The following is a 27,400-nucleotide window of genomic DNA, read 5'->3' on the forward strand; positions in this document are numbered from 1 at the left end:
CTTTGAGGAAGTTCCAAATTTTAAAGTAGTCCAATTTATCATTAATCTCCTTTTATGATACAGTACTTCCTTTACTTTTAATTTTTTATTTTGACATAATTTCAGGCTTACAAAAAGTTGTAAAGTTATACAGTTATACAAAGTTATAAAAAGTTCCTGTATACCACATTCCCCAAATGTTAATATTTTACATCTGCTTTATCCTTGTCTCTATATACATACATACGTTTTTTTCTGAACCATTTGAAAGTTGCAGGCATGATTCCTTTTTATTCCTTAATACTTTAATATTTCCTCTTAAAAATGTCTTATATGACCACAGTACAATTATCAAGATCAGGCAATGGATACTGATAAAATACTATTATCTATAGAGCTTATTTAGATTTCTTGAACTGCTGCAATAGTGTCCTTTATAGTAAAAGAAAATTCCAGATTAAGTGTTTAGCTATGTCTTTTTAGACTCCTTTAATCTGGAATAATTCTTCACTCTTTCTTTGTCTTTCATGGCATTAACAGTTTTGAAGAACACAGATCAGTTATTTTATAGAATATCTTAAAATGCAGGTTTGTCTGATGCTTCCTCTCAATTAGATTTAGGTTATGGGTTTGGGGCAGGAATACCACAGAAATGTAGCAACATTCTTATTGTATTTTATCAGGTGGCACTTCTGTTAATTTGCCCCATCTCTGATGATGTTTACTCTGGACAGCAAATGCAGATAGTATCTTCCAGGTTTCTCCTCTATATTGTTTTTCCTTTATAATTAATAAGTATACTGTGGGAATATATTTTGAGATTATGTAAATATCCTGTTCCTTACTAAACTTTCATCCATTAGTTTTAGTATTACTATGATGGCTGCCAAATGGCAATTTTCTAATTCCATCGTTGCATCATTTGTCAGTTTCCCTCTGTAAAGAAGAGCGTTCCTTATTTGTGTACTTATTTATATCAGTAAAAATTCATGGATTTTTATCTTATTCAAAGGGTTATAATCCACTATCATTTATTTTCATACCCAAATTGTCCCAGATTTGGCCAGTAGAAGACCTTTAAGCTAGCTCCGGTGTCATTATGACACGCTCTGACCATTCTTTGAGCAATTCCTTACTTTCTGGCACAAGAAATTCCAGATTCATCTCATTTTTCATGTTCCAGCCTAAAATCAGCTATTCCTCCAAGAAATGCTGGTTCCTTTTAGTGGACAAAGGTATTTAGAAACCAAGATCTAGATGCCAGTTGTGTTCACTGCTACAGGGGTATCACTGCTTCTAGGCCTCTCAGCTGACAGGAAACAAATGTGTGTATATGTTTATGTATGTATCTACAGACAGACACACACACACACATCTATTTTCAACTGTCCACTGAAAGGGCTTAGGATCAAAGACACACCAATACAAACATCCCTATCATATCTACATATCTCTATACCTATACATCACTGCTCTATGTCTGTTTAAATATATACAAATATACGCATGTATACATACACACATTATTCATATAAACATATAATATATTCATATGTGTATAGACACATACACATCTATGAGGTCACACTGATGCCTCTAATGCAATTATACTGAAAGGTTCATTCTAGCCTTCCCACTTTCTCTTTTTTTGAGATGGAGTCTCGCTTTGTCACCCAGGCTGGAGTGCAGTGGTGCCATCTTGGCTCACTGCAACCTTCACCTCCTGGGTTCAAGCGATTCTCCTGCCTCAGCCTCCCAAGTAGCTGGGATTACAGGCGCGTGCCAACATGCTCAGCTAATTTTTTGTACTTTTAGTAAAGACAGGGTTTCACTGTGTTAGCCAGGATGGTCTCAATCTCCTGACCTCGTGATCTGCCCGCCTCAGCCTCCCAAAGTGCTGGGATTACAGGTGTGACCCATTGCACCCGGCTGCCTTCCCACTTTCTACACTTGTAACTCTCTTCTTCAATAATGAGAAACCTGGCTCACAATATCCAAAATATATCTATCTGCAATTGTGGTTTATTTGTGTAGTGAATTCCTATAATTTTAGGTTGCCTTGGCATTCGTTTCAAGTGTAAGTCTGACTTTCTCATTCAAGAATCAGGGCTCAGTCACCCTTGACACAGTTTTTAGTTCTCCATTTCCTCCCAGGTCCTCAATGTGGTCAATCAAGATACCTGCCTTTTACAACCACCTCCTGGTTATCACCTCCCTTTAGGAGAGCTAGGTAGAATCTACCTGACTCACCCTAATGACCCCAAACCCTGCACAGACTGCACAGATATGCCTCAGTGACCACCTCTTAGTCACAGCATGACTCATGCCTGCTTGCTCCAACCTACCAATTAGAACTCCCCATAGGAAACTTGCTTGGTTAAGAACACCCCAGACCCCAATAAAGGCTTTAGTTCCCTAGGTCCTTCCTCTTTCATCCCATCCACTGGTTGCACTTGCGTGTCCTAGGTGGCACCCCTCTTCCTGTTGACCTTGCAAGGTGTGCTACTTTCTCTTCTCTCTAAAATCTGAAATTAAAACTGCTTGTTATTTCATGCGTTTTGTTTTACCATCTCCTCTGTACCTCACCTGACCAACACACCTGAACCTAATTCTCCTCTTGGTCAGGGTTCTCCTAGAGCGTGGCTGTCTTGGTCAAATAAATTGGACACAGACAGGACAAGAACCACAAGGGTATCTGCCAGTATAAGTAAGTTTCCTGTGAGAAGAACACCTGGCCATAGGTCTGACATTTAAGCATTAGGACATCTACCAAGATAAAAAACTATCTCATGAAAGACAGATTGTAAACATCCATGACCATCTCATATGGTCATATCCCAGCTCCACAATAATCCCTGGAGCCCCATCAGGACAGAGATAGAGTTTATAGCCACTTTCCAGATAGTTTATAGACACTCTCAAGAAAGATCAAATTAGAGGAAAATACAACAATTTGGCCAGGCACGGTGGCTCACGCCTGTAATCCCAGCACTTTGGGAGACCGAGGTGGGCCGATCACGAGGTCAGATATTGAGACCACCCTGGCTAACGTGGTGAAACCCTATCTCTACTAAAAATACAAAAAATTAGCCAGCCGTAGTGGCAGGCGCCTGTAGTCCCAGCTACTCGGGAGGCTGAGGCAGGAGAATGGCGTGAACCCGGGAGGCGGAGCTTGCAGTGAGCCGAGATTGCGCCACTGCATTCCAGCCTGGGTGACTGAGCGAGACTCCGTCTCAAAAAAAAAAAAAAAAAAAATTGATGTTTTAAGAAACCTTTTGCAACCTCAAGGTTAGCAATACATTTTCCTCTACGTGTATTCCTCTGAATTCTGCCTTCTAAAATACATATTGTTCTGTCTTGCACATCTCTAATCTACTTGGAGTTAATTTTTATGTATGGGGTGAGATAGGGACCAAGTCTTCTTTCTTTCCTATGTAGATAACAAGATGTCCCAGCACCACTGATTGAAAAGATCAACCATCCTGTTACTCTACCATGCCAATTGTGATATAAATCAAACATCAACAAATGTGTGGGTCTCTTTCTGGTGCTGATTTTGGTGTATTTGTCCTTCGACTGCCATCTCACTATCTTAATGACTACAACTTTTATAAGTCTTGAGCTGATAGAAGTCTTCTTTATTGCTCTTCAATATTGCCTTATCTATTCTTGGCACTATCTAGCTCCATAAAATTTTAGCCTCATTCTATCAAATTCCACAAAATTCTCTTAAAATTTTGATTGGGGATGCATCAAAGATACATAAATAAGCTTGGAAATGGTTGATACTTTTACAGTAGTGAATCTTCCAGTCCATGAACATAGTATTTATCTCCTTTAAGTCTCTCAATAAAGTTTATTAATTTTGCTTATAGGAGTCTTACACATATATCATTAGATTTGTTGCTAGGTCCTTTCTGATGGTATGAAAAATGACATCATAGCTCCAGTTCCAAGTAAAATAAAGTAACCACAACGATGTCTCTCCCACTTGATGCAGCCATAAAACATAAACAGAATGCACCGAACAGCTATTTGAGGACTCTTAATAAGGTAAATTGTAGCAGATAAATGAGTTAAGAAGAATGGAGTTTGAAGTTCACTATTCTAGCAGAGAGTTTCCCATTTTACTGAACTAAGTTAGGCCTGGACTGTCAGGCCTAAACCAAGCAGCAAAAACAGAGAGCTCCAGGAGAAGCCATTTACTTTTGGCTCAAGGAATGGGAAAGGAGACTCTTAATGTTCAAAGAAAGGGAGGAAAAATTCTCCCTTTATCTTTTTTTTTCCTTTTCTCTATTTTCTGATATCACAGCCCCCAAATAATTCCACAGTTCTACTCTGAGAAGCCATGACCCCAAGACAGTAGAGTGGATCCATGTTGCTCTTTTTCTTTCTCTACAGCTACTCTGGCACTGAATACAGACAGGTACAGTCACAGGAAGTGACTGGTTTTCCAGTCAGAAAACCAGAAAGTACCAGGAAAGTCACAGAAAGAGGAGTCTGGAAAGGCAACTGAACAAACTTGCTTGTAAACTCCCGGGCTCATCCCCAGGCTGTGCAAGCATAATCTTAGCTTAAACAGCAGAGCAAAGACCTTGAGACCACTGCCCAGGTCCCATACTGGCCACTCAGTGGCACATCACAGGATAGAGTATATTCAGCTAGCACTGCAAAGGCTTTGAAAATGGAACTTACATGGAAACTACAACATATAGAGGGTTGGTCAAACCTTTCCATCTCAACCCAGCCAGGTCTAATTCCTGCTAAAACAAAAATATCAACATTCTCCACAGGATTTACACAAGGCCCAGAGTCACGTAACGTTAATATTTTTAAATGTCCAGGCATAATCCAAAATTACTCATATAAAGAACTAAGAAAATCTCAACTTGCAAGAGAAGAGACAACAAGACACAGATGTTGAAATCAACTGACAAAGGTGTTAAAATGGCTAGTAGAAAAATGTTTAAAGAAGTGTGGGCACTCCCAAATCAATAACGTAGGTTTCCATCTTAATCAATTAGAAAAAAAAGAGTAAAACAATTCCAAATCACATAGAAGGCAGGAAACAATAAAAAAGCAGATATCAATGACATAACAGAAAACCAAGAGTGAATATGAATGAAATCAAAAGAGCAATATAACATAAAAACTTCAGCAAGATAGGCAAAGAGAAAAGACACAAATTACCAATATCAAGAATAAAAGAGGGGTATCAGTACTAACCCTGCACACATTAAAAGTATAACGAAATGCCACAAACAACTCTATATGGAAATCTATAAAAATGAAACAGATGAAAAAGACTAATTCCTCTAAAACCAAAAACAGTAAAAACACACCCAAGCTGAAATATATTACTAGGATAGTCCTTTAACTATTAAATAAATTAAACGTATAGTTAAAACCTTTCTGAAAAAGAAAACTCCAGGCCCAGATTGTTTCACTGGTAAATTCTACTAACATTTAAAGAAGAAATAACACCTATTCTACATAATCCTGACAGAAAGTAGAAAAGGACAAAATACGGCCAGGCACAGTGGCTCACGCCTGTAATCCCAGCACTTTGGGAGGCCCAGGCAGGCAGATCACAAGGTCAGGAGATCGAGACCATCCTGGCTAACATGGTGAAACCCCGTCTCTACTAAAAAACAAAAAAAATTAGCCAGGCGTGGTGGCGGGCGCCGGTAGTCCCAGCTACTTGGGAGGCTGAGGCAGGAGATTGGCACAAACCCGGGAGGCGGAGCTTGCAGTGAGCTGAGATTGTGCCACTGCACTCCAGCCTGGGTGACAGAGCGAGACTCTGTCTCAAAAAAAAAAAGAAAAGGACAAAATACTTCTAAACTCATGAAGCTAGTATTACAATGATACCAAAACCAGACAAAAACAGTACAAGAGAAAAAACATTATAATAAATATTCTTAATGAACACAGATGTAAAAACACTCAATAAAATATTAGCAAATCAAATCCAGCCACAAATAAAAACAATAATATACCATAACAAAGTGGGGCTTATACTGGTACTACAAGACTGATTCAATTTTCAAAACTCAATCACGGCAATTCACACATTAATAATTTAAAGAAAAAATATATAACCATATTAATGCATACAGAAAAAGCACTTGACAATATTCAAGATTCCTTTATGATAATAACTTTCAGCAAACAAGGAATAAAAAAGAATCTTCTCAGCCTTATAAAGGGCATCTATAAAAAAAAAAAAACCTAGTACTGCAATAAGGCAAAAAAAAAAACACATAGATTGGAAAGAAAGAATTCAAACTGTCTAATTTGCAGCTAGTGTGGATATCTACACTGAAAATCCCAAGAGATTTACAAAAAAAAAAAAAAAAGCCTACTGCTAATAAGGTCACAGGATACAAAATCAACAGAATTTCTGTGCAGCCATGAACAACTGGAAACAATTGGAAAATAAAATGTTTAAAAAGATACCATTTTAACATAGGTCTGAAAAATTAAATACTTCTAACAAAACATATATCAGATCTATGTGCATAAACACTGATGAAAAATCAAAGAAGATCTAAATAAACAGACATATGTTCATAATTGGAAGACTCAAAGATGTCACTTCTCCACAAATTGATCTACAAATTTAAAAGAAAGGAAATCAAGTTCATTCCCAGTAGGATTTTTTTTGTAGCTACAAACTGATCATAAAATTTAAATGGAAAGGTAAAGGAACTAGAATAACTAAAACAATTCTAAAAAAAGAGAAAAAAGTTCAAAGAATCACACTACTCAATTACTGACTTATCATAAAGTCAGTAATCAAGACAGTGGTATTGTGGCAAAAGGATAGAGACATAGATCAGTGCAACAGAATACAGATTCCAGAAACAGACCCACAAAAATATAGCCAATTGATTTTTTACAAAGGTACAAAGGCAATTCAATGGAGAAAGGGCAGCTTTTCAACAAATGGTGTTGGAACAACTGGACATTCATATACCAAAAAAAAAAAAAAAATCTAATCTGATATTTTACACAAAAATTAACTCAAAATGAATCACAGGATCTAAATTTAAAACACAAAAAGCTTCATGAAATATACAAAAAACATCTTAGCATGATACCAAAACCAGACAAAAACAGCACAATGGGGGAAAAAACATATAAATATATATATTTTTTTTAAACAGAGTCTCACTCTGTCACTTAGGCTAGAGTGCAGTGGCATCATCTCAGTTCACTGCAACCTCCACCTCTTGGGTTCAAGCGATTCTAGTGCCTCAACCTCCCGAATGGCTGGGACTACAGGCGTGTGCCGCCATGCCCGGCTAATTTTTGTATTTTTAGTAGAGACAGGGTTTCACCATGTTGGCCAGGCTGGTCTCGAACTCCTGACTTCAAGTGATCTGCCTGCTTTGGCCTTCCAAACTGCTGGGATTATAGGTGTGAGCTACCTGGCCTGGCCCATACGGATTAATATTCTTAATGAACATAGATGTAAAAACACTCAAAGAGCTAAAAAAATAAAAAATAAAAAATACTGTAAGGAATTAGTGGGCCAAAATCTAAGAGAAAAGGAGAACATAAGGCTGTGCTCAGCACTGAATGCCAATTTGTCCTAACAGCATTTGCTAATCTAAAAGAGTGAGGGTAAAACTGAGCTGCATTTTGATGGTCTCTTGGATCTAGAGGAACAAAAATGAAAGTACTCCATCTGACAAAAGATGAGACTCCAATAAACTACCCAACACTTTAAACTGAAATCTTGAAGATTAATCCACATAACATTAGAGACCTAGAATTAAACCAACACACTTACAGAGATTTTGTGTGTGTGGGTGTGGGTGTGGATGTGAGATGGGAGTTTTGTTCTTGTCGCCCAGGCTGGAGTGCAGTGGCGCAATCTCAGCTCACTGCAACCTCTGCCTTCCGGGTTCAAGCAATTCTTCTGCCTCAGCCTCCCGAGTAGCTGGGACGATGCTATGCTCAGCTAATTTTGTATTTTTAGTAGACACAGGGTTTCACCAGTTGGCCAGGCTGGTCTCGAACTCCTGACCTCAGGTAATCCACTCACCACAGCCTCCCAAAGTGCTGGGATTACAGGCATGAGCCATGGCGCCCGGCCACTTGTAGAGATTCGCATCTGTCTTTGCATCATTTAGATGGTTTAGAAAATTTCAAGCCTTGGGCTTGAATTAATGTCTTCCCTAACCAGTAAAATCCCTAAGACATGTCACCTAATTAAATTAAAATTCCCTTTTGGGTAAGATACCACCATCTTGGGCCTTAGGTTATTCCTAAAAGTCTTTTTTCAAATACACATAGTCAACAATATCTATCACACAAGGAAAGAAGACCTCATGAAAGAACCAGTGTAACAATCAAAACTAAGAACTTAAGGATGGCTTTAACAGCAAATTAGACATGGCTGAATACAGGATTTGCAAATTGATTAGAAAAAAACACCTAGAATGTTGCACAAAAGGATAAAAAGATAGAAAACATGGGGCCGGGCAAGGTGGCTCAGGACTGTAATCCCAGCACTTTGGGAGGCCGAGGCGGGCAGATCACCTGAGGTCAGAGTTCGAGACCAGCCTGGCCAACATGGCGAAACCCTGTCCCTACTAAAAATATAAAAATTAGATGGGCATGGTAATGGATGCCTGTAATCCCAGCTACTCGGGAGGCTGAGGCAGGAGAATCGCTTGAACCTGGGAGGTGGAACTTGCAGTAAGCTGAGATGGCTCCACTGCACTCCAGAGCCTGGGCGACAGAGCTAGACTCTGCCTCAAAAAAAAAAAAAAAAAAAAAAAAGGCCGGGCGCGGTGGCTCACGTCTGTAATCCCAGCACTTTGGGAGGCCGAGGTGGGCGGATTACAAGGTCAGGAGATCGAGACCATCCTGGCTAACACAGTGAAACCCCGTCTCTACTAAAAATACAAAAAATTTGCCAGGCGCAGTGGCAGGCGCCTGTAGTCCCAGCTACTCGGGAGGCTGAGGCAGAAGAATGGCTCGAACCCGGGAGGCAGAGCTTGCAGTGAGCCGAGATCGCACCATTGCACTCCAGCCTGGGCGACAGAGCGAGACTCCATCTCAAAAAAAGAAAAAAGAAAAAAAAAGATAGAAAACATGGCAAAAGGTACTAGTCACAGAAATAAAGTCAGAAAGTCTAAAACATATTTATTTGTTTTATAAGGTCAATCAGGGCAGAGGCAATATTTGAAGAAATAACAGCTGAAATTTTTCAATAAATGATGAAGGATATTAATTTACAAATTTGAAAACTCCCAAGCAGATTTTTTAAATGTATACATAGACCAAACATAGCAAAACCTCAGAAACACAAAGGAAAAAAATCTCAAAGGCAACTAAGAGAAAAAAATATATAACTTTCAAAGAACCAACAGTAAATTAGCAGTTTACGTCTCAACAGAAACAGTAGAGGCCAGAAGACTATAATCCTCAAGGTGCTGAAAGAAAACACTGACATGCTCTACCTACCTGTCTACCTGCTAAAAGACAGCAAAACGGCCTTTCAAGAATGGAACAAAATAGGATGGGCTCACACCTGTAATCCCAGCACTTTTGGAGGCTGAGGTGGGCAGATTGCTTGAGGTCAGGAGTTCAAGACCAGCCTGGCCAACATGGTGAAACCCTTCTCTCCTAAAAATACAAAAATTAGCCAGACGTGGTGGTGCGCACCTGTAATCCCAGCTACTTGGGAGGCTGAGGCAGGAGAACCATGTGAACCCGGGAGGCGGAGGTTGCAGTGAGCCAAGATCACGCCACTACATTCCAGCCTGGGCAACAGAGCAAGACTCAGTCTCAAAAAAAAAGAATGAAACAAAATAAAAACAGAACTACCATTCAACCCAGCCATCCCATTATTGGGTATATGCCCAAAGGAATATAAATCGTTGTACCATGAAGACACACACATGCATGCGTATGTCCACTGCAGCACTATTCACAATTGCAAAGACAGAGAATCAACCTAGATGCCCATCAATAATAGACTGGATAAAGAAAATGTGGTACACATATGCCATGGAATACTATGCAGCCAAAAAAATGAGATCATGTCCTTTGCAAGAACATGGATGTAGTTGGAGGCCATTATGCTAAGTAAACTAAGACAGAAACAGAAATCCAAATACCACATATTCTCATTTATAAGTGGAAGCTAAACATTGAGTACACATGGACACAAAGAAGGGAACAATAGACACCACGGCGTACTTAAGAGTGGAGGGAAGGAAGAGGGAGAGGATCAAAAAACTACCTATCGGAAACTATTCTTACTACCTGGATGACAAAATAATCTGTACACCAAACCAAGCAACACACAACTTACCTGTATAATAAACCTGCACATGTACCCCTGAAGCTACAAGTTTAAAAAAGAATGAAAAAAAAAGGCTTTTTTAGACAAACAAAAGACAACATTACAACACTAACAGATTCACACCAAGGAAATTCTAATGGAAATTCTCCAGGAAGAAGGAAAATGATCTCAAATGGAATGTAAGAGAGGAAGGAAGAAACGAAGAGCAAAGTAACATATGGGTAAATCTAAATAAGCATTGACTGTGTAAAATAATAATGTCTTCCAGGATTATAAAAATAGACTTACCATAGAAGGATATATTATAAGCAGGAAGGGAGTTAAAAAGCAATACAAAAGGTTCTTGAATTGTCTAGAAAGAATGTAAACCCTCATAAGGCTTCAATAAGTGAAATAAGTTAAGAATGCATCCTGTAATTTCTAGAGTAACTAGCAAAATAATAGAAACAGAATATGGAGTTTTAGGACTAGAGGGAAAAAACTGAATGAAAAAGAAAATTCATTTCAAAAGACACAAGAAAGGAGAAAAAGGGGAGCAAAGAACAAAAGGAACAAATAAAAAGCACATAGTAAGATTGTGAATTTAAACACAAACATGCCAGTAATTACATTAAGTATAAATGAACTGAAAGTTCTAGTGAACACAGAAATTGTCAGGCTGTGTTTTTAAAAATCCAACTATGTTTTACAGTCATGTGCCACGTAACATTCCAGTCTACAATGGACCCAGTCTACAATGGACTACACATAAACTATGATGGTGGTCCCATAAGATTATAATGCCATATTTTCACTGTACCTTTTCTACATTTAGATATGTTTAGATACACAAATACCAATGCAGTATAACTGGCTACATTATTCAGTACAGCAACAGGCTACACAGCTTTGTAGCCTGGGAGCAACAGGCTATACCATATAGCCTAGGTATGTTCTAGGCTATGCTATCCAGGTTTGTGGCCGGGTGTGGTGTCTCACGCCTGTAATCCCTGCACTTTGGGAGGCCAAGGAGGATGGATCACCTGAGGTCAGGAGTTCGAGACCAGCCTGGCCAACATGGTGAAACCCCACCTCTACTAAAAATACAAAAATTAGCCAGGCGTGGTGGCACATGCCTATAATTCCAGCTACTTGGGAGGTTGAAGCAGGAAAATCACTTGAACCCGGGAGAACGGAGTTTGCAGTGAGCAGAGATTGCGCCATTGCACTCCAGCCTGGGCGACAAGAGTGAAAGTCAGTCTTAAAAAAAAAAAAAAACTATCTAGGTTTGTGTAAGTACACTTTATGATGTTTGCACGACGATGAAATTGCCTAGCAATATATTGAATGAATGTCCATCGTTAACCAATGCATCACTGTATTTGGAAGAAAGATCTGAAATGTAACTATGTAGAAAAGTTGAAAGTAAAAAGATTGTACAAATGCCAACCAAAGAAAGCTAATAAAACTATATTAATGCCAGAGAAAGTACACTGCAGAAAGCATTGTTAGAAATCAAAAAGGGTTACTTCCTAATGATCAACAGATCAATTCACCTAGAAGATATAATAATTTTAAGCTTGTAAGCACAAATAAAACAAAATTAACAAAACTACAAGACAGGAATAAATGCATATTTACAGTAGATTTTAACACATCTCTCAGCAAAATGAATAAGCAGACTGAAAAGCGGTAAAGTTTTAGGAGATTTAAACAACATGATTAACAAGCTTGACCTAAAATATATAAAATTCTGTCCAACAATTGAAGAGAACACATTTTCTTTAAGCACATATGAAACACTTATAAAGGCCAGGCGCGGTGGCTCACGCCTGTAATCCCAGAACTGTCGGAGGCCGAGGCGGGCGGATCATGAGGTCAGGAGATCGAGACCATCCTGGCTAAAACAGTGAAACCCCGTCTCCACTAAAAATACAAAAAATTAGCTGGGCATGGTGGCGGGTGCCTATAGTCCCAGCTACTTGGGAGGCTGAGGCAGGAGAATGGCATGAACCCAGGAGGCAGAGCTTGCAGTGAGCCGAGATCACGCCACTGCACTCCAGCCTGGGTGACAGAGCGAGACTCCATCTCAAAAAAAAAAAAACTTATAAAAACTGACCAATTGAAATTTCAATAAACTTAAAAAGATTAGAAGTACATACTGCATGCCACTTGCACACAATAGAGCTATGCTAGAAATTATTACGCATATTTGTAACTTTAGAAGTCTCATATATTCAGAAATTTACTTCCAAATTACTTATGAGTTCATGGTTTTAAAAACAGCTTTGTAGAATGCACAGAATGCAGATCTTGGAGGAAAACGTACATTCTAAATTCATCTATTAGGGAGAAAGACAAAAATGAGCTAAGCATTTAGCTCAACAAGGTAGGGGAAAAACAGCACAATTAATATAATATAGAAGAAAGGAAATAATAAATTAAGAAAAACATTAATAAAATAGAAAATAAGTATATAACAGAGAGAAGTGGTAAAGCTAAAGTGGGTTCTTTAAAAAAGATTAATAAAGTTGATAAACCTCTGCTGAAGAAAAAGGGAGAGGCACAAATAACCAATGGCAGTAATGAGAAAAGAAGCAACAGAGATACTGCAGTCCTAAGAAGATATTAAGAGGCTGCTGTGAACAACTTTATACTCATAAATTTGAAAATCTACACAAAATAGAATAAATTATTAGCAAAATAACTACCCAAAAATCATTCAAGAAAGAAAATTACAGGTAAACATTCTCAAATCAGTAATAATACGAGCTTCCTCCATGAGGCCTCAGTCCAGTTTACCAAAATGTTAAGTGGGGTTATCTCTGGATTGTGCCATTATAAATGATTTTCTCTTTCTTCAGCATTTTTCAAATTATCTACAAGGGCATATGTTACTTTTTACATCTTGTAGGGTGGGGGGGAGAACTGGGAGCTTTGTGTTCCAGTCTTAATTCTACCACAGTACTAACTAGGTGGCCTTCATTAAATCATTTAATTTCTCAGGAGTATTAGTATCCTCATCTATGAAATTGAGAGGTGAAGCTAGCTGGACTTCCTGGGTCGAATGGGGACTTGGAGAACTTTTCTGTCTTACAAGAGGATTGTAAAATGCACCAATCAGCGCTCTGTAAAACACACCAATCAGCAGAATCCTAAAAGGAGCCAATTGCAGGGAGGACTGAAAAAAGGGCATTCTGATAGGACAGAAACGGAACATGGGAGGGGACAAGTAAGGGAATAAAAGCTGGCCACCACAGCCAGTAGCGGCAACCCGCTCGGGTCCCCTTCCTCGCTGTGGAAGCTTTGTCCTTTTGCTTTTCACAATAAACCTTGCTACCGCTCATTCTTTGGGTCCACGCCATCTTTAAGAGCTGTAACACTCACTGCGAAGGTCTGCGGCTCCATTCTTGAAGTCAGCAAGACCATGAACCCACTGGCAGGAACCAATCCCAGACACAAAATGAAGATACTAGACTAGATTTAATTCGTAAAGCAGACTTGATTTCACGTACCAATTTAATATACAAGATAAATATTAATCCTACTACTTTTAAAAATTGCCTTGTTTTCTATATACCAACCACATAGAGATAGCACTATTTAATACTGCCAGGAAGAATGGCTATAGTTCAATTATTCCATAATCAAATCGTCACATTAGTACATGATCCCCAATTTAACTAATTTATAGCTAATAACAATATCGGGGGAAATTCACCCCCGATATTTCACGTAGGTTCTTTTCTATTTTCCCTAAGTGTCGGCTGGTCTGGGAAATAAAGAGAAAGAGTACAAAAGAGAGAAATTTTAAAGCTGGGTGTCCGGGGGAGACATCCCATGTCGGCAGGTTCCGTGATGCCCCCCAAGCCACAAAACCAGCAAGTTATTAGTGATTTTGAAAAGGGGAGGGAGTGTACGAGTAGGGTGTGGGTCACAGAGATCACATGCTTCACAAGGTAATAAAATATCACAAGGCAAATGGAGGCAGGGCGAGATCACAGGACCGGGGTGAAATTAAAATTGCTAATGAAGTTTCGGGCATGCATTGTCATTGATAACATCTTATCAGGAGACAGGGTTTGAGAGCAGACAACTGGTCTGACCAAAATTTATTAGCTAGGGATTTCCTCATCCTAATAAGCCTGGGAGAACTAAGGGAGACCAGGGCTTATTTCATCCCCTATCTATGACCATATAAGACAGCCATCCCCAAAGCAGCCATTTTAGAGGCCTCCCCTTAGGGATGCCTTCTCTTTCTCAGGGATGTTCCTTGCTGAGAAAAAGAATTCAGCAATATTTCTCCTATTTGCTTTTGAAAGAAAAGAAATATGGCTCTGTTCCACCCAGCCCACAGGCAGCCAGACTTTAAGGATATCTCCCTTGTTCCCTGAACATTGCTGTTATCCTGTTCTTTTTTCAAGGTGCCCAGATTTCATACTGTTTAAACAATTTGTGCAGTTAACGCAATCATCACAGGGTCCTGAGGCGACATTCATCCTCAGCTTACGAAGATGATGGGATTAAGAGATTAAAGTAAAGACAGGCATAGGAAATCACAAGAGTATTGATTGGGGAAGTGATAAGTGTGCATGAAATCTTCACAATTTATGTTCAGAGACTGCAGTAAAGACAGGTGTAAGAAATGATGAAAGTATTAATTTGGGGAACTAATAAATGTCCATGAAATCTTCACATTTATGTTCTTCTGCCATGGCTTCAGCCTGTCCCTCCGTTTAGGGTCCCTGACTTCCTGCAACATAACAACATACACCAAGTCCTCTTGTACAACAGCACACTTCAATAGCTAGTTTATCCTGTATGCACAATGCCTAGGCACCAAAATATTTTTTGAATAAAGGATAACCAGTAAGTTATACGAATTCTTCTGGGAACTGGAAACTTTCAGTTTTACTTTCTATATTTCAACACTGTTGGAATTATAACTTTTTTACAATGCAGATATTATATTAATTTTTTAAACCAAAAAAATCTGAATTCTTTGGGGTTTTTATTTGCTTTTTGCTTTTAATGGCCAAACTGTGCTTGTAATTATGTCTATATAAAATTTGTCCAGCATAAAATTACCACACCCATGTTTGAATTTTCCATTTGTCCACATATTAGCATATTCTTAAAATTTCTTTAACAGAATCTTGCTTCTATCCAAAAGTACTCCTTTGGTTGAGCTGAGATTACCACCAAGTAGGGCGGCCACCTCAATCATGTCTTTGTTAGGCTCCTCAATTTTCAATTCCAGGACCAGCTCAGCTGATTGTTAACACATGTTGTGGACTATATTGTGTGCCCCCAAAATTCATAGATTGAAACTCTAACTACCAATGTTACTGTATTTGGAGGTAAGGCCTTTCAAGAGGTAATATAAGGTTAAATGAGGTCTTACGGGTAGGGCCCTATAAGACTAGCGTCCCTAAGAAGAGAAGAAGACACCACAAGTGCATGTACACAGAGGAAAGGCCATATGAGGACATAACAAGAAGGGGGCAATGTACAAGACAAGGAGAAAGTCCTCCAGATAAACCAAATCTGCTGACACATAGATATGGGACTTCCAAACTCCAGAACTGTGAGGGAAAAAAATCTGTTGTTTAAGCTACCCAGTCTGTATTATTTTGTTATGGCAGCCCCAGCAAATTAATACAACATATTAAACTCCTAAAATACAGAATCTCTACACTCTAGGTATTTGTCAGGCTAACCTCTAATTCATTATATACTTAAGTCTTTCAAAAGCATCACTGAGGAAAATTTGAGAACCGCCTGTCAATTCCTCTTGATACATTAATATATATCCTTGGAGTAAACCAGGGCAGCACAACTTTACACCTATATTATATCAAAGCTCTCTGCCTTCATCGTATAAAATTGATTTTTCTAAATATGACTTAATGCCACTGACCTATATCAAGAAGTATTATAAAAAATAGCCTTATAAAAAGATCACTGTTTTTACTATAAGAATGTGTGTATTACACTAAGTATCCTTTCCATTTACTAATTTATTGAGTACTTTTTTGTACCACCTTCTGTTTTAGGTGCTAAAGAAATAGCAATAGAGGGCATTGCAGGCACTCAGGTTTTTATTGAGTGGAAAAAAAAGCCACGTGAAAGTTTGGAATAAGGACTAACAAGATTTTATTTGTATTTTAACAGGAGCATTCTAGCTACTATGTTGAAAATAAACTGAAGGAGGATAGGCTAGAGTCAGAAAAGGCAGGAAGACCATTTAAGATTCAACTGCCATTATCCAAGGGAAAAAAATGATGCTGTCTTGCACCAAGGTGGTGCAGTAGAGATAAGAAGTAATCAGATTCTGGATGCATTTTGAAGGTATAACCATTAGAATTTGCTAACATTAGACATAAATGGGAGAGAAAAGGTAGATTACAAGGGAAGTAAAGAAAAGTGGAGTTGCCATTTATTGATTTAGGGAAGACTGGAAGAGGAAAATGTTATGAGGTCTTTGTGATAGCTATTAGACCTTCAAGGAGGAGATGTCAAAGAAGCAGCTGAGTATACAAATCTGGAATCAGGCTGAGAAGAAGCAATTAAGCATGGTAGGAGAAAACTAAGAAGGCTAAATGAAGACAGTGTTTCAATAGAGCAGAAAAAGCATTTTTATAAGAGAGAAGGGAGAAACTGCTAGAATCATGCACTTGAGTAGGAAAGAGAGATGCAAACCATAAGGTACAAATCAGGGTTTCTCACAACTTCAGTACTACTGACATTTTGGGCTTGGTAACTCTTCATTGTGGAGGGCTATCCCGTGCACTGTAGGACGTTTTATCAAAATCTCTGGCCTCTCCTCACTAGATGGCAGTACCAATTCCCCACCTCCAGTTACAGCAATCAAAAATGTCTCCAGACACTGCCAAATGTCTCCTGGGGGAAAAAATCACACCCAATTTAGAACCTAAATGGAGGAAGTGGCCTTTGCTGAAAACACTGGTTATTCATCCACATAAAAGGAACGATGGGAGTTATTATGGGAAAGGTACATGATGATAATATGATTACCTCCTGCTGATTAGACCCTCTTAAGTGTGGATGCAGTCAAGGCCAGAGATGATATGAAGAAGTTGCTAGCACAAAACCAAAATCATTACTCCTAAGAAAATGTATGGAATTTTGTTTTTGAACTACAGCTAACAGATGAGCTACATATATCTGTGAAATGAGTCTAAGCCAGAATGTTTATGAGTTTTTTGTGTCCATTTTGTGAGTTTCTCCTAAAATCACAAGAAGAAAACACTACTGATTTAGTATGAACCAATGGGTTTCTCCTAAAATCAGAGGAAGAAAACAACAATTATTTAGTATGAATTAAATTAAATGTTATTATTCCCAAGGCTCAGTTTTTAGAAGAAAATGGACCTAAAGGAACATCTCTCCAATGATAATCCATCTAAGAGGGTATTATTTATTCCCCTAAAATCACTCCCACGAAATTACCATGTATAATATTTAGAGGTGCCTAACTCTATTTTCTGTATCTGAAAGAGATAAATGATAACCATTACATTTTTTAGGTGTTCAGGACTAGGGGTAGATAGCATTAAAGGAAGCCTCAGGAATCATGAAATGAGAAGATGTGAGAATAAAACTTGCAGGCAAACAAAAAAAAAAAGAAATTTAAGAAAAACAAAAACCCACACACACAAAAATAAGAAGTGCAGACAACTGGTTTCATATTTACATCAAATTCCAGGATTACATGAGCTATCTTTAAGAGAGAGTGAATATAGTCATGTCACCTTTGTTAAGTTGTACTTGGTCCCTTAATACCAAGTTACATCATGGATCAGGGTTTCAGAGCACTAACATAAGGCAAAAGGATTCTACAAACTCGAAAAGATTGAAAACCCTAAAACTTCTACTAAAATATTTGGCTTCCAAATTTGTTTTAAAAAATTACTGACAAATGGCCAGGTGCAGTGGCTCATGCCTATAATCCCAACACCTTGGGAGGCTGAGGCAGGAGGATCACTTGAGGTCAAGAGTTCAAGCCAGCCTGGCCAACATCGTGAAATCCTGTCTCTACTAAAAATACAAAAAATTAGCCTGGCATGGTGGCACGCACCTGTAATTCCAGCTACTCAGGAAGCTGAGGTAGGAGAATCGCTTGAACCTAGGAGACGGAGGTTGTGGTGAGCAGAGGTTGCACCACTGCACTCCAGCCTGGGTGACAGAGTGAGACTCCATCTAAAAAAAAAAAAAAAAAAAACACTGACAAGCTAGAGAAGTCTGACTAAATCTGAATTTTAGATATTCTATATTATATCCCATTTTAAGTACTGCCTTGCTTTCATAGAAGGAAATTAAATTGGTCAGGCATGACTTGTTTTTCCACTGTGCCGTTATGGTTGTTACCCAACATCCTGTGCTCTTTCAGATAATTAAATACTGAGACTCTGATTTGTTCTAAAAATTTACCAAGATCCAAGTTAAGATAATCTGATTATAATTTCTAAAGTAATATTTTAAATACCCCAAATCCTAAGAACAGAAACTAAAATAAAGGCATTGCACGGGAAAAGGAAAGCTGTGAAAGGAGAACCTAAACACCATCACACTGGTCCCATCTCCCACCCAATACTGTACTATGGCAGTCGCAGGCAAATATTATTTGCCAGGTGCCAAGGACCAAAACCTAATCAAGAGGCTCCTCCTCAGCTGCAAGCCCAAAGACTCATTCCTAGACCCACTACTTCATAAACGCTCTGAATGGCCTATCTACTGAGCCAGAAAGGAAGTCAGACTCCCTGACTGTGAGGTCTGATCAAGTCTTGTAAATACAAGTGAAGTCTGATCAAGTCTTGTAAATACAAGTGAGAAGCAATATACGATAAAGACTCCAGACCTACAACTTCAACACAACCATTTTATGTTTCTAGTCCATTTTCTCTTTTGGCCCCCGAAAATCTCTAGAGAAGTCCATATAATTTTCATTTGTGGTCTAAATACTTAAAGAATATCTTTAAGAACTTCTTTTACAGATCAAAGACCAAAACATGTTTAAGTGATTTAGCCAACACCACACAAGTAGTTGGTCTCTGACCTCCCATTTTTGGGGAAGACATTAGTCAGAACCTTACCAGAGTTTCTGAGTAGTTGCTAGGAGTCTTCTTGCTACAAGCAAGAAGGCTAATTAACAATCTACACAGGGACATAAGAACTTATAAACCCTATATTCACATACTGGTTGACACTAAGCCCAAGCCCACAAGGTTTTAATTGTATCCATTTAAACAAACAAGAAGCTACACTCCAAGAACAAAAAGGCCAATTTCTCTTAGAAAACAAGTCCATTCTAAATTCTTGACTTCTGTCTTTCCCTTTCCTCTCAGCACAGGTTAACATATTAATAACCAGCCAGTACAGAAGCCTGTTTCTAACCAACCCCTTGATTCCCCTGGCCAAAAGTTATCTCTTAGTCTTCCTGAATTCCCACTTAAATGCTGGTAATATTGCACAGCTGGCCTACTGTGGTTAGGTACATGTCTTTTACTCTCCTATTAGATTACCAGGTTCCTACACTTCAATAAACTCCCTGAAATCAAGACTATGTCTTGTAATTCTTTTTTTTAAATACCCACAAAGCTTAGCACACCTATGTGTTCAACATTTGCTAAATGTATAAACTGGTTGATCATTTTCAAGGTTTGGTGTTGCCATAACTCTAGGACTGAAATTTTATTCTACAATAGAGTTAAGACATATCTAAATGCCATAAAAGAGGTTATACAACATTATCTTCTAATTTTTAAATGAATGGTTTTCCATTTATTTCCAACCTTTTGTTGGTATTTTAATTAAAAAAAATCGAATGTCAGAATACCAGGTATGTTTTCCTGAAAAGCTACAGGTAATGTTTGCAAATTATATTTTTTCAACATTCTAAGAGTGTCTGTTATTTAATAAAGAAGTCTGGTGGTTAAAAAGTAACTTCTGCAAAGAAAACAGTCACTCGATAATTTATCCTTCGTATTATGCCATTCCTTTGCTTCTGTTGTTCTTATCTTTCCAAACCTTAATCTTCCATAAAACCTCTTCTTGTTTTCCCAACTACAATCTCTTCCATCTGCCTTATAATTATATAAATCATTTTAATCTCTGCCAGTATATTATAAATTCCCTAAGACTGCAAATGACTTACTAATTTTTGTAAACTTTGATCAATGTGTTGAAATCATGTCAGACTGGAATAATAGTAACTGCCCCTATACATCCCAAAATAGTCTGCAAGCCTTAAGACCAAATGAATTTTTAATTTAAAAAATCATCATGTATGATCATTATTTCAATTAATATTTTAATATGTGCAGTAAAGTTTAAAAAACAGCCCAAGGACTATCTTTCAGAGAAGTAATAACATAAATAATGAGAAATTTACAATATCTGTTGCATAAACCCTCAAAACATTCACTGAAGGGTAGTTAGAAATGTCTTAAAGGCAAAATAAAGTATAATAAAGCTCATACACGGGAGAAGATCATCTCTTTGAACTACCAGAGATTTGACTTATTGCAGGATAACATTTCCAAAACCTAGATCTTACACTGAAAAGAACAAAATTGTTCAAAAGGTGATGTTTTAAAATGTGGTATCTACAGCCACATTTACAAAATCACAATTGAATGTTTAAGAAAACAGCTGTATACTGCCTAAACACAAGTGAAAAGCATCATAGCTTATGTGATACCACTAAAACCACTGAGATTGTCCACTACAGACTGCACTACCATGTCAATATTGCACAAATTGGGACATCACGACATCAAGTAGTCATTCACAGCCAACCAATCACGCCACCCACCATGCACAGCAAAATATATAACACACATTTCTTTCAATTATTACACTGTCATAAACTCAAAATCCTTTTAGAACAATTCTGTTCTTCAAAGATGTATCAATTTTAGACTCTGAAATAAAGTATGTATTGTATTTTGAAAAGGTTCTCAGGTTACCATGAAACACAACATCAGCTAAGAATCATGAGTTAGTTGCAAGACAGTAGTTCCTTCTACACTATGTCTGGGAGGCCTTCCATCCATCCACTAACCCAACTACGCACCCACACACCCTCTCCAGAGCAGGCACTCTGATATTAAGAAGGAAATACTACCAAGAAAAGCCCACACGATGAGAAGTCACAAGACCTTCATTCCAAGTCCCGGCTGGTTCCCCTTTTAATCATCTGATCCAGAACTAAAGCTTCTTCATCTGATTGCTCTAAAATCAAGTGACAGGCTCCATGAAGAGGAGCTTGCTTTTTATTTTTACTATTATTTTACTTTTATTTTACTATTATTACTATTTATTATTCCTATATTTACAAACATAGGAATTCAGGTATTTGTTAGTTGATTATATATAGACTGCTTGAAAGCAGCTTTTTTTTTTTTTTGGTTGTTTGTTTGTTTTTTTCCAATCTGTTTTTCACAAAGCCCAAGAGGCCATTTCTAGTTCATGGCAAAATTATAACTGGATCAGTGCGCTCAAAACTAAGGTAGTAAAATGATGGTGTGCAAAATGGGTTTGTATTTACATTTGTCAAAAGACCAAAATAACAGTGTCACAGACAGGCATCCTAAACCAGGTAAATTTTGAGTCGAATTTGGAAGACCAAAAGGACTGTCTTGTTGCAACATAAAAATGCAGGTTAGAGTAAGATCAGTATGTAACAGAGGGGCCAAAGTGAGGAGTACATATAATTAAATATGAAGTCAAAGATGGAGAATACTTGACAAGTTTACATTTCCTAACACAGCTATTAGAAACAATTACATATTCTTAAGCCAAGAGTGATATAGTAAAATGACACTTGAAGAAAATTATCCTAGCAGCGGTGTGGAGGATGAAGTTATCAGACATGACAGTTTTGAAAGCTTTTATATTAATACCAATAAGATTGTAAAATAAGGTGGTGGTTAAGGATATGGAAAAGAGTAAATCTGGTAGACAGTGCAGAGTCAACCAGACTTTGCGAAACGCTGAATTAGGGAGGTGCAAGAGGATTTGAAAATGACTCTAAGCATCTGGTCACAAGTGGCCTACAGCATAACCACACCTGCACAGCACTAACAGTTCTTCCACAGGCTTTTGCAGGCTGCATCTGAACCCGTTTATTTAGCTCTACATACCAGACCTGCAGTGAGACAGCACTCCACTTTAGATGGAAGCAGAAAACTACCACCACCATTCTAGCAGGAAAATATCTATAACCAAAGATTCCAGCTTTGTTTCTTGATGAAAGAGGCCCACTCTTCTAACCCTGAGGAACTTCCTATCTGCACTACTGGGGAACAGGGAAATTTCTTCTCTCTATCCCCAAAAGATTCTCCACACACTTGAAGACAAAGCTCAGTTCTATATGAATATTTTAAGTCACATGTACATAAAACACAGATGACAAAAGGGGTCTTCTAAACTGGAGCTAGGCCAAGTGGATTATACTAAAAAATTTAAATGGCTAAAAAGCAATCTTCTGGGGTTATTGTATCACAAAACGTCAAAAAATAAATTATGTTCCAGAATGCACTGCTACATAATGATTCTGCAGTTTTGCTGAAGCTTTATTTTCTGCAGTTTTAAAAACACTGTTGGAAAGCAGACATCAAAGGGTTTTCCTTGTCTAAAAAGCATACCGTTACGCTATTTCCAATTTTATCAAGAAGAACAGTTTACAAAATGTATTTAAGCAAGGTCTGGCTGCCTACAGTTCCTTTTAAGGAAGACCATGTATAAATTTCATTCTTTAAAAAAGAACTCATATTAATCTATGGGAGTCTATCTGTGAGCAAAAGAAGCTCCAAGGCTTGGTTTGAACATTTCCACTCTCAAAAAGGACTGATGAGTCCAATCTCCTTGAGAAACATGTCTATTTCATCCAGCTTTTAAGGAGATTCTAAAACGTCATGTATACACACACTTTTCTCAAACAAGCATTGTCGTAAATTTTTCACACTGCCTTACTATATTAAAAAAAAAGGCTACCTTACAGATTAAAATATTATCAGGAGGATTACCAAACTACGACCTCCTGATAAATGAGACAGCTCTCCAAGCCACTGTGACTCTAACCCTTCCATTCTAAATCTTTCGGGCGCGGAGGATGAATTTTTCTATCTTCTTGTTGGAATTAAGATCCTGCATTATCAGGAGATACACAGAGTCAGGCTTAAAGTCACAGGCTCCAGCAGCTCCTCGCTGCCCTAGCACAGCGGGCAGGGGGAGCCAAGGCGCAGCATCGCCTCCACGCTCAGAGACCAACACCAAGTCTCTTCGCCTCCACGCCGAGAGTAGGTGCGAAACGGACGCTCTGGGGTTTCAGCGGCACCACCACTTTCCTCCACCGCAGACCGAAGGGCCGCCCTAGAAGGAGCCTTCTAGTCCAGTCACCTCAGGCCCGTTTGCTGGGGGTGGAGAGTGCGGTGGATTCCTAACCCTTTCCCCTAACGGGTGATTTCCTACACCAGACGCAGGACCCACGGTCCCACGGGTCCCAGGGGGAACTAAACCCCAAGGCTGCAAAGGGGCCGTGGGTGGGGCCCACCAACATCTCACAGCCTCCTGAAGAGGCGTGCGCCCTGGACAGGAGGTCCCTGCCCCGCGTCTGGCCCCTGGTATCTTCCCCTAGGGCTCCCGGCCGCCGCTCACCGTGAAGGGGACATCCCCGACGCTGCCCACGGAGTAGCAGTTGTCTCCAGGGTTGACAGCCCCGGTGAGGACCTGATGCAGATGCATCTCCGGAGCCCGGGCTGGACAGAATGCGCGAGAGGGGCGACAAGCTCCGCGCCCGACCCTCCTCCGGCTGCGAAAGCCGTTTCCCTCTGTGCCTCCCTCGGAAACCCGCCCCGCGGAGGCTCTGGCTTAACTCCTCGCCCCCCTTTCGCCTTCCCTCCGCCTCGTCCCTGCCATGGGAGCTCCTCGACCGCCGCCGCCGCCCGGGTCGCCGCTCAGCTGCGGAAATGCCCGGATGTTCCCACTGCCTGCTGCACCGGCGCACAAATGCGGGAGGGCAAGGGTGCGTGTGAGGCGGGGGAGGACACCGGGGGGAACGCGCGAGCCGGGAGCGTGCAGCAAGGGAGCGTGCCAGCGCGCGCGCCCACCGCGGGGGAGCGACGGTCGACGGGAGGTAGAGCCCTCCTCCCGCGGCAAAGCTCTCAGCTCAGTCTTTCTTCCCCCAATCACCCGCGTTTGCGCGTGCGCGGGCCGTGGTTTCCAGGGCAATTGCGCGCGCCGCGCCGACCCGCCGTCCCGGGATTGCGCGCGCAGACGTGCGGGAGTTCCCTTGGAGCCTCCCGGGCTGTAGCCGCTGCGGACTGAGGCGGAGATGGGGGCGGGGGCGGGGGGCGGGGGCGGGGGCGGGGGCGGGTGGGGTGTAGGTCGGTCGGGGCCACGCAGCAGTCGGACGCCGGGGACGCGCCACGAGCCCGTTTTGCTGTGCTGAACCTATTCCAGAGTACAGTGTGCAATGGTCAGTGCAGTTGACCTCAGTAGAAGGACACCCGTCACCGGGAATTTCCACCTGGAGATATCTTAGGTCTCTTCAGTCTTTTCGAAAGTGCAGTACATAAGATATTTTATTTTACATAAACAATGTAGGCATCTTGCAACTATTTAGAGAAGCCGTACTCCCCTGAAAGCTAATTATTTTGCTCCCACCTTTTGTCATGGTTATTCTAGACAGCAAAAAGCCGCCTTAGAGACGGGTGACTCCGTTAGACTTTTTTTCATGAGTAATTTCATGAATTAGCAGAATCGCCTGATTTTCCATACTATCTGCTAAACTTTTAGTGGTTGATAACAAGGATCATCAGATCCCTGCCACAGGCCAATTCATAGCAATTTTTTTAACCCATACTATGCTTAAATCACAGGGTAAGGAAGTAGGGGACACCAAGACACAACTATCTGTAAAACCAGGCAGAACACCAAAGGTGGTGTGATTGAGATATAAAAGTCTATGCACCACAGAAGAGGAAGAAGAATGTTGACTAAGGGCGTGGATAAGGCATTATGGAGACATAACCTGACATAAACGCTGAGTTTAATTTTGACAGGCTGAGATAGACAAGAAATGCTGCAAATACAGTACAGAAAATAGAGGGAGTGTTGAAGGTACAAAGATTAATGTTTGAGGCAGATGATTTATAGGGTAGGGAAAGTAAATAATACTTAGCAAGAGATCAAGGTATCCAAGTGGTCTATCTCTTGGCCTACCAAAACATATTAGGGAGAGTCTTGAATGCTCCAAGAAGCCCAGATTTCACTATGCATGCAGTGGGGGTATATCAGATGTTTCTGAGCAAAAATTTATATAATCAGAGTTGCTTTGGTAAGATGACTTTGTAGCATTTTGAAGCATAAAGGGAAGGGTGGGGAAGATTGGAGGCAAAGATCTGTCAGTAGTTGGTAATCTTTTCAGTAGAAAGTTGCAGGAGGAATGAAAAATAATTCCTAATGACCTGCGGCATTCTCTCTCTGTCTCTCTCCCCCCTCCCTCCCCCTCCCTCCCCCTTCCCTCCCCCTCCCTCCCCTCCCTCCCCGTCCCTCCCCCTCCCTCCTCCCTCTGCCTCCCCCTCTGTCCACCCTCCCTCCCCTCCCTCCCCCGTCTCCCTCCCCCTCTCTCCCTCCCTCTCCCTCCTCTGTCCCTCCCCCCCTCCCCCCCACTCTCCCTCCCTCTCTCTCCCTCCTCTCTCCCTCTTCCTCCCTTCCTCCACGCCGTATCCAAGGGTTCCTTTTTGTTACTACTGGATTCTAGATGAGTCTCTTAATCTTTGACCTTCACCACATTAGAAACCAAGTCAAAACTATCATCAAACAGCAAATTGTACTCAGGTTTCCAAGAGTGTTACTAATTCACATTATTTAAACCATTTCACATTTGGCTCTTGTTTTACAGCATTCCATGAAGTTTTGGCCCATTCACACAGTTGTGAAGTTGTGAGCCTCTTTCTTCCTCGCGGTATCAAACTCAAAATCTGAAGCCTGTATCCACCTGTTCTCTTCCCTCATGAATCCTTTAAATGGCTTCTTGATAGCTGCATCTCAAGGTTGCAAATGACTAATTAAGTCTCCTGGAATTACAGCTGAGCTTTTTATTGTCCAATCTGATCAGTGAAAACTCACTCCAGACTAATATAGCAAGTTTCCTTGGTAGCCCACCAGGGCAGCTAGACCACACTTTTGACTGTCCAAAATTTCATCTCTTCCTTGTTCATCCAAATTTTTTCATGGACCTAAAAACAAATTGGAAATTCTTTCTTCTAATTTTGGAAACAGCTCTCTTTTAAAAATTAGAAAAAGTAGCAGTTTTGTATCATTAACAAAATATGCTAATCGAATTGTAAGATATAATTTAACATATCCACAACTCTTTTTTTTTTCTTTTTGCTTGGATTTGAGATCTCAACACAACTCTTAATAGTACCTTTGGGGTTGGGTTTAATGGCCCATTGAATGTGTGCCATTAAATGTGGGACTTAATTTCCCAGCAGTATCACATACCTATGTGTACTAGTTATCAATTACTGTGCAATAAATTGCCCCAAAATGTATCAGCCAAAAATAACAGTAGAGATTCATTATCTCACAGTTTCTGTGAATCAGTAATTTAGTAGTAGCTTAGCAGGAAAGTTCTGGTTCAGTCTTTCATGAGATGGCAATCAAAATGTCAGCTACATGCTAAATAAAAGAAGCTGGACACAAAAGACCACATAATTCGTTTGTATGAAATCATTTGTATGAAATTTTCTGAAAAGACAAACTACAGTCACAGAAAATAGGTTAGTGGTTGCCTGGGGCTGAAGGTGGAACTGAGAGTGACTGCTAATGGACATGAGGTTTCTTTTTGGCATGATATAAATATTCTAAAATTAGATTGTGGTCATGGTTGGGCAGTTCTGTAAAATTACTAGAAATCATTGAATTGTATACTTGAAATTAGTAAATTTTATGGTAATTAAATTATGCTTTCAATAAAGCTATCTAAAAAAGAAATAGCCAGGGATACAGTCATCTGAAGTCTTGACTGAAGTTAAAAGCCCTGCTTCCAAGATGGCAGGCTCTCATGGCTAGCAAGTTGAGCCT

General features: G+C 39.7%; 1 protein-coding gene across 11 annotated transcripts in view; it reads right to left on the bottom strand.

Moving 5' to 3' along the window:
- Nucleotides 1-24,508, bottom strand: part of DMXL2 (Dmx like 2) — a 175,950-nt gene extending 151,442 nt beyond the window's left edge. For all 11 annotated transcript variants that reach the window (XM_054531479.2, XM_054531478.2, XM_054531476.2 and 8 more), the window contains exon 1: nucleotides 23,966-24,508. In XM_054531479.2, the coding sequence (XP_054387454.1) occupies nucleotides 23,966-24,052 (87 nt within the window). In that variant the 5' untranslated portion in view covers nucleotides 24,053-24,508. The remainder of the gene's footprint in view (nucleotides 1-23,965) is intronic.
- Between the last annotated feature and the right edge of the window lie 2,892 nt (nucleotides 24,509-27,400).

The sequence above is a fragment of the Pongo abelii genome, chromosome 16, assembly GCF_028885655.2.
Source record: "Pongo abelii isolate AG06213 chromosome 16, NHGRI_mPonAbe1-v2.0_pri, whole genome shotgun sequence".
Classification (NCBI taxonomy): domain Eukaryota; kingdom Metazoa; phylum Chordata; class Mammalia; order Primates; family Hominidae; genus Pongo; species Pongo abelii.